The sequence below is a fragment of the Asparagus officinalis genome, chromosome 1 (assembly GCF_001876935.1).
Source record: "Asparagus officinalis chromosome 1, Aspof.V1, whole genome shotgun sequence".
In the NCBI taxonomy this organism is placed as follows: Eukaryota; Viridiplantae; Streptophyta; class Magnoliopsida; order Asparagales; family Asparagaceae; genus Asparagus; species Asparagus officinalis.
In genome coordinates this window covers 111696973-111705848 of record NC_033794.1, presented here as the reverse complement: position 1 = coordinate 111705848, position 8876 = coordinate 111696973, and the positions used below count along the sequence as shown (strand labels likewise).

Genomic DNA, 8876 nt, shown 5'->3' with positions numbered 1-8876 from the left:
CCTCTTTTTGTTTCGCATGGTGATGAAGCTACTTTTCTTTTATGTGCGCATGTAAGCACCTAATCTTGTACTTTTGGTTGTCAAATCAGTATGAGTGTTGAGAGTTGGTGTCTGCATCTTCTAGTTATTTCATTATCAACAACAAACTATACTGCATTTTTCTTCAGCTATTTGGTTAAATCTAAAACTGCCAGAACTTCGAATGGAACTTTACGATTACTCCACCAGGCCAGATTAAGTAAAGCTATTGCAAGTTCCAGACTTCATTAGCATACAAACATGGACCTGAGTCCTTGAATGTAATAGACCTTTAGACCCTTAGATGTGTCCATTTATGTAACATATTGTTGTTTCACCTTTGCATCTTATACAGTTACTTCTGGCCTATTATAATCTTATCCTTCATATAAATATATGTGCTCATCTCATCAATAACAACTGTATGTCTTTCTAAAGTTGGCCCCTATTTAGTGCTGCATTTATCAGCCCATATCTGTAAGATTTTGACTGTTATGATTTTTCTTAAGAGAAATATATTGTAAAATGCATGAGGCGTGTAGCTATGGAGAAAGATTTACAATTGGCTCCTTCTGATTTTTCATTACCTTTTCTTTCTCTCTCCAATATGCATTTGACACAGTTTAGTAAGATGTGGAAAAACAACTTCAAGGATGTTATGGCGTGTGTGTATTATTTATCTCAGATTCTAGCCTTTTGCTTGTATCTTATTTTTGTATCAATAAGTTTTATTAAGAATTTGCCACTTGGTTATATCTGAACTAAAGTGCTTTGTTTTTTCTTTGTAGTTTGTTGCGGCTTGTAAAAAACCTCCAGTCTTCTGCATCATTACGGAATACATGGAAGGAGGTTCACTAAGAAAATATCTCCATAAACAAGAGCCTCACTCTCTTCCTCTAAAACTAGTCCTCAAGTTGTCTCTTGAAATTGCTCATGGCATGGCTTATCTTCACTCTGAAGGAATACTTCATCGTGACCTAAAGTCAGAAAATATACTGCTTGGTGAGGATTTATCGGTAAAGCTAGCGGATTTTGGGATCTCATGCTTAGAATCTCAGTGTGGAAGTGGAAAGGGATTCACAAGCACTTATCGGTGGATGGCGCCAGAAATGATCAAGGAAAAGCATCATACGAGAAAAGTTGATGTATATAGCTTTGGAATTGTTCTATGGGAATTGCTTACGGCATTGATCCCTTTTCATGACATGACTCCTGAGCAAGCTGCCTTTTCTGTAGCCCAGAAGGTATATAGATATTAGATATGTCATGTTCAATATTTTGTTTATATTTTGGGTTAATTGTGGATAGACCCCCTTACCATCACTGAATTCCGGATAGCCCCCGTGTAGTTCTATTGTTGCAGATAGACCCCCTAACTTTTTTTTTTTGGCTTTTACTGTTTTACCCTAAGGAGGTCTATTTTTCAATAAAGAGGAAATTTCTCTCGGAGGGTAAAAGAGTGGGGTCTATCTGGAAAACTTTTGCCACAAAGGATCTATCCGCAGTTGGTGATAGATAGTACAAGGGATCTATCTGCAAGTAAACCTTATTATTTTTTTTGGCAAATAAATTACCAACTTAGTTAACATATTGTATGATGATATATTTCCTATTTTCACATCCTTGGTGAGGCAAATTGCATTACCTGAGATTTGACTGCTGATATGTTGGCACTTGTATATTTCTCAGGAAACAGGACCTTTGTTTTCAAACTTGTATAGTTCATTGTGTGGATGCAATTAGGTGGCATACTGAGCATATTCTCCAAATGCATGGGTTGCGTATCAAAAAAGTCAAAATGTTTAGGGATTTTAATAGGATTTTTATATGTTAATGTTAACATATTTATCCTTCTGAACTGTGAATCCTCAAATTCATGCTTGCAAGTGACATGTTTTCCTTTTGATTAGTTTCTGTTAAGTATCTTTGTTCTTGTTGAAGTATGAACCATTGGATAAGTACGCTTGATGCTAACATGGAAATTTGATTGCTAGAATTCAACCCGATTTCAATATTTTTGACAAAGAATCACGTACACAAACTTCTATACAGAGGATTCACATATCAGTAGTGTATAAGCACAGTTTTTGAGTTTAAGGAAGTGGTACATGCAAATGAGAACTTGGATTGTTCTCATAAGTTCGATCCATATTTATCTCTCCAAATAGCTTGGCTATTGTTACCGGGTTTATGAATAGGAGTAACATTTAACCCAAATTACTTCAAATTATATATCCTTTACTTAACATGAAACTGAATCTTCAAAAATTCAAAGTTTTCTGTACATTTTATTTATTTTTTTGCAGAATGCTAGACCACCTCTCCCCGCATCTTGCCCTAAGGCATTTACGCATCTCATCAATCTATGTTGGTCAACAAATCCAGATAAAAGACCACAATTTGAAGATATAGTTTCTATACTTGAAAGCTACAAGGAATCATTTGAAGAGGATCCTTCGTTCTTTTCGTGGTACAAACCGGTTCAGAATCATAAGCTTGGTCGATGTCTCTCAAGGTGTATAAGCATTCACAGTTCTGAATCTCTTGAAGCATAACATTACTGTTATTCTTCATGTTTGTATACAATGTGGTATGTAATTTTTTATCACGCCGGTTGCTTTATGTGTATGCCAGCCTTCCTCAAATTGGTTAAAGGCTCGGTTTTACTCCAGATTTTTAAGGATTTTAATCGGTTTAGTTTTAGAATTTTAATTGGCTTTTGTTTCTTTTGCTGAGTTTGAATTGGGGTATGTTTGGTCTGCTGTTGGTTCTTTTAAGGTAAGCAGATACATTTAAACCCATAACATACAAATGTGGGCAGCTGGAGTGATCCTAATGAGTAAATTATATGAATCTGAGCTCTGATGGAGTATTTGGAAACTCAAATGGATGAAAAATGACTCGGATTGGAAATTTGAAAGATAAAATGGAATTATATAATATCAGAGGATTATGCATGGTGTTTCTGAACAACTGACAATACTGAGACAGTTAATCATTGAGGAAGTTAAGTCATGCAAATAAGTTTTAGGATAATGTATATTTTCACATATTTGTTATAATAATGCCTATTATGAAGAGAACCAAGTATGGGATGTGAATTTTGGTTGAATATGGTTGTATCCTGTTATCGATGCCTCACTAGACGCTTCATGTTGCTTTACTCCAAGTTTTGGTATGTTCCATGTAGAAATATTAACTGCATAGGTGGAGCATCATGTGGTTCCGGTATTTCTATTGGATTAGTTGCAATTACACTCCCTGCTTACTCTCTAAACTATTTTATTTGCATTTAGCCGTTTACATACACACCTTGAACTCTAGACGATTTTTTTTTTTTTTTTTTGCCTTTTTGGTTTGGCGAGGGAACTACCTCGCAATCTTTCAGACCATGGGCATCAAACCGATACCTCTGGGCGTGGCTAAGGGCCCTCAACGCACGTCCTTGAGTATTCTATGAAATTAAATTCGTGTGGGTGCTCTCCATGAGAGTCGAATTTGAGAACTTGAGTATTACTCGTAGGCGGTTTACCAACTTTGCTAGGCTTTCTTGGGTCTAGATGATATTATTTTAAACAATGATTTGCACACACCGAATTCTAGATATAGTATTTACCTCGGGTTCAGATGTCACATGATGATTTATCGTTTATGACGATTACTTATCATGTCTTCATGCTAACTGAAAAAACATTCTCTATATTATGGGCAAATATAACTTGGTGAGAGTTGTATGTGGGGGGTGGGGGGTTAAGTGCTAATGAAATGATTTAATTAGCAGGCATATAATTGGTTATACCTATATAGTACATTACAACAGATGTCTCTCAAATTAACCCATTTTTATTTCGGTTGATTGACAGAGAACATGTGGGGGTTAGCAAGAGAGGTTGGGGATACAATTTATTATAGTTTTTTTTTTTTTTGTTTGCTTATTGTATACGAGCCAAGGCAGAGAAGATTGATCTCGTGTTTATTATTGAGCTGCCAACTTTGATGGACAGTATTTCTTGTATGATTGAGCTACCCACATTCATTGATAATGATTCCGTGTCTTTTGGGAAAAAGAATCTATCTTATAGAGGATCCTTTATATTATAGAGAATAATATAGAGAGTAAGGAGATCGTGACAAGAGCTTTCAATATACATTTTAAAATTGGTGATTGTATATATTATATTGATCATGTAGATATATAAATGATGGATTGATGTTATATATTAATTGCACTAGATTGAAAGAAAGACACATGTAACCATCTCCATCATCCCTCTATCAATAGACAGCCCTTTGGTTCATTACAACGGCAAGAGAGTTTGCAATTATAGCTGCATGCAAGTATGCAACTAAGGTAATTAAGACCAATTGTAATTGCATTTCACTTGTCGTTACAAAAAGGTTCTAGTTACAACCGGTAGATTTGGGTGTAATTGGCAGTTACTACCCTTTTAAGCTGCAATCTTGCAAATGAGGTTTGAAGCATAACTCGGATTATAATCAATTAATCTCCAACAAAAGCCTGATATTCCAAAACAAACACCTTTAACCATGATTGAAGCTATAAATTGTAAAATCTTAAATTCTGCAGGATTAGTTGCACATAGACCCCCTATACTATCACGTTTCGCTACTTAATACACTTTAAGTTTGATATTGACAGATAGACTATCAGATATAAACTAGATGTTGTCATTTGCCTCCTCTCCATTCAACACGTGTTCACAATGAGGTTTGTCGGGAATATGGACCGTGAGGGTGAGAATATGATACGGCGGCGCTTAGTGATCGACTTGTGAACTACATTTCATATGTAGCTGCACGTCATGAATTTTTTTGAATTTCAAGGGATCGATAAACTTGCTAAGAAGCCGATGAAATGAAAGATGGATAATTTATACCTCAAAGCTGACACTAATCTTGCCCGTCGCAATGGAAAGGTTTCAGCAATGAAAATTAGTATTGAGCTTCCAAACTGAATAGGGAATGAGTACATGAATAATTGTTTGGTGGATTATGTTAAAAAGAATATAGTTTATAACACTAACGAGGAAAATGTCACGAGAAAGTTTTAATAAACGAAAGCAAGATGAATGTTATCGTAGACACAATATTTGAATTTGAAATTTGATTTGAAAGTAGTGTTATATAATGATATTAAATACTAATCAATCAGGCAAAACCCCCTTTTACAAAGCTTCTAGCTTCACCACTCACTACACGCAACGCGAGTTGGAAGTGGTTGATACTTGTATTGCACTCACAACTGCAGCAAATTGAAGGGCTCTCCTACTCTTCACGAACCGTTGTTATGTTTTATTGTATGATAAACATCATATATAATCATATCATACTCTTTTTAAAAGTACGATTTTAGAAGAAAAAAAAATACATGATCAATATTACCCTTAATTTTTTTTGAATATTACATTGTTATCCTAATCTATTCTAATTATCATATCTTTTTTGAATTGATAATTAAATAATTTATCCTATTCATAATGAGACTTAACATGTTATTAGATAAAAAAGATACGTTTGATATAATTCAAATCACTTACTTGTTTCAGTTTACAGATAAATGTAAAAAATATATGCTAGTCTGCACCTAAAATTTTTTGAACTTTGTAAAAAATATCCTCCAAGTTTTTTAAATTACAAAAATAACCTTACAAATTCAAAATTTTATTAAAATATCTTAAAAATTGTAAATTTTATTTATTTCAATTCAAAGAGAAATCTAAAAAACATATGTTAGCTAGAAATGTAAGTTTTTTGATTTTAGAGAAAATATATTGTAAGTTTTAAAAATTAAAAAAACACCCCTAAAATTCAAAATATATAAAAAATACATTAAAAAATTTAAACCTATAAATACACTAAAATCTATAAATAACACAAACAACACCCAAAAATTTATGGAATTTACAATAAGCACTCTAAATTTTTTATAAATTACAAAATAAAACCCTCAAAATTATAAAACCTACAAAAATCCTAATAATGTTTAACCTAACAGTACATTGAAAATATAAAAATTACAAATATTCCCTATATAATTTATAATTTATGAAAAATACCCTTAAAGTTTCAAAAATTACAAACAAATACTCAAAATTCAAATTTTAAAAAACACCTTGAGAATTTCAAACTCGTTAGTAAATTAAAAATATAGGGATTATAAATAATCTATAAACAATTTACAATATATAGAAAATGTCTATAAGTTTAAAAATTGTAAAAAACACACCTAAAATTCTTAATTTATAAAAAGATCATGAGAATTTCTAACCTATAGACACTAAAATGAATATACAAAATTACTAACAACCCCTAGAAAATAAAAAATTTATAAAACATACCATACTCCCATTAAAAATATAGATTTAGGAAGAAAACTTTTCAAGGTCAATATTAACTATAACTTTTTTGAAAAGAACATAACTAATTAAAAATCTATTAAATTTGAAATTTATAAAAAAAAACACCCTTAAAGTTTAGTACATTTCAAATTACACCTCCAAAGTTTGAAGATTTTTAATGTTTTTTTATAATTCCTTAATTTCAATGTAATGTTAAATAGTTTTGTGTATTTGTAAATTACCAAAATTTAGAGGATTTTTTATAATTTTTAAAACTTTTGATGGTGTTTCTTTTGTAGTTTACTAAATTTTTATTGTGTTTTCACTGTAATACATAGATATGTCAATTAATAATGATATTGAAGAATAAGTCGTTCTTAAGATGTATTAGGCCATAATTAAGTGTGCACATCACTATTCCTAGACAGTATAGTTTATACATGCAAAAATTTTCAGACAATCTATATAGTTGTTAAAAGAATTTTAACTTTAATATACTATTTTTATAAATTATATTTAATGTGAACCCATCAAATAATTTTGATTGTTGTCATCATAATATTAATATGTTTGATTGATTGACTATATAAGTATATAGACTATAATTACTTTTACTTTCTCACATGAACTAATATTTGGCACTTAATAATTTAAATTATTGTTTTTAAATTAAATATAAAGAGGATCTCTAATAATATTTATTTATTTGCCTATAAGATAATACAATCTCAATTCCTATTTTTGCTTAACATTTATTCCATAGTTACGCGTATCAAATTAATAACTAAAATAATAATTATTTATACTTAAATTAGGATGATTGTAGTTGGTCACTCATTATGAAATTTTCTTAAAGATATATGCCTTACTTTCTGTTGAATATCAAGTCTCCATGATATTATTTTGATGATAACAATTTATACAATGTGTGTTATACAATTGCTGTTGAATATCAAGTCTCCATGATATTATTTTGATGATAACAATTTATACAATGTGTGTTATACAATTGCACTAACATTTATATGCAGCTTTCAATATCAAAATATGAACAAATGCAAGTTGAGTTCAAGGCATTATGAAGTGAAGAAGATGAAGAACATATGAGATAATGTATTTTATATTTTCTTTACTTAGAATTATTGTAAAAGACTTGATCACTCACACACACACATAAATATTAGAACACACTAACACAGGCTTAGTGTGTTGGTTAATTATAGAAATCCCCTATATTAACCATTAGATTTTATAATTAATATTTGAGTGTCAAAACATTTCATACATTATATTTTTTCTGTAAAACTCAGATATAGTCGACTAATGTTGAATATAGTCGACTACAATAGTTTCAGTCATGTTTCTGTAAAACACATGACTAGTCGACTAATGCTGAATATAGTCGACTACAAAAGTTTTAGTCATGTTCTGTAAAACACGTGACTAGTCGACTAATGCTAAATATAGTCGACTACAAAGTTTCAGTCATGTTCTGTAAAACACATGACTAGTCGACTAATGCTTAATATAGTCGACTACAAAATTAAAGTTTCAGTCATGTTCTGTAAAACACATGACTAGTCGACTAATGCTTAATATAGTCGACTACAAAATTTTCAGTCATGTTTCTGTAAAACATATGACTAGTCGACTAATGCATATTATAGTCGACTATTAAGAAAATTTTTGATTCACTAAGTCGATTTTAACTCAGTGTAGTCGACTACTATGTCTTGTAGTCGACTATAGATACAGTTTTTTCAGATTTTAAAGTTTGAATTAATGACTGTTTATAGCTGTTTTAAACGTTTTTAAACGTTTTTAAAGTTAAAATTCTTGTCTTTTCAAGGGCTATAAATAGGTTATTTGCTCAGAAAAATGCACAACTTTGATATACCCATAAGCTTTGATATTTGTGCATCTTTCAAGTGTTAAAAATTCAGATTTTGAGAAAAAAAAAGTTTTCTGAAATTACCTTTGATCCTCATTAAAATACTTGTTTAGGCAATTTACAGAAGTTAGAATCATTCCTAAGCCACTACTACACTACACTACAAATCAAGGCTTATAGGAATTGAATTGTTGCTTCAAAAGTTCTCTCGGTTTGTGAGAAGTGTTAATCTCTTGGTTTAGAGATTAGTGTGCAAATTGGCAAGATGTTTGTCAATTGGTATTACAATTTGCAGCGACTTACAAATTGGTCAGGTTTGTTTTTGATTTTGTAAGTTTATTCAAAATCATAGTGGAAACTCTCAAGCGGGATTTGCTTGGGGACTAGATGTACACCGGATTGGTAGAACCATTATAAAACTTTGTGTTTGTGTTTGTGAATTTCTGAGATTGCCATTTTTTTGTAATTTATAATCTACTTTGCATAAATTTTAAAAGAATACTATTCACTCCCCCCCCCCTATAGTGTTCTAGTGTATCTATTTCAGATCCTACACTTTCAATAGCTATCTGTACTGCTCATGTATATTTATAAATTAGTTAATAATT

General features: G+C 31.1%; 1 protein-coding gene across 1 annotated transcript in view; it reads left to right on the top strand.

Annotated features, from left to right (window-relative positions):
• LOC109828990 (serine/threonine-protein kinase HT1-like) overlaps positions 1 to 2744 on the top strand; it is a 4952-nt gene extending 2208 nt beyond the window's left edge. Inside the window, exons 2-3 of the mRNA XM_020396022.1 lie at positions 807 to 1262; positions 2325 to 2744. Coding sequence (XP_020251611.1) covers positions 807 to 1262; positions 2325 to 2573 — 705 coding nt within the window. The 3' untranslated portion in view covers positions 2574 to 2744. The remainder of the gene's footprint in view (positions 1 to 806; positions 1263 to 2324) is intronic.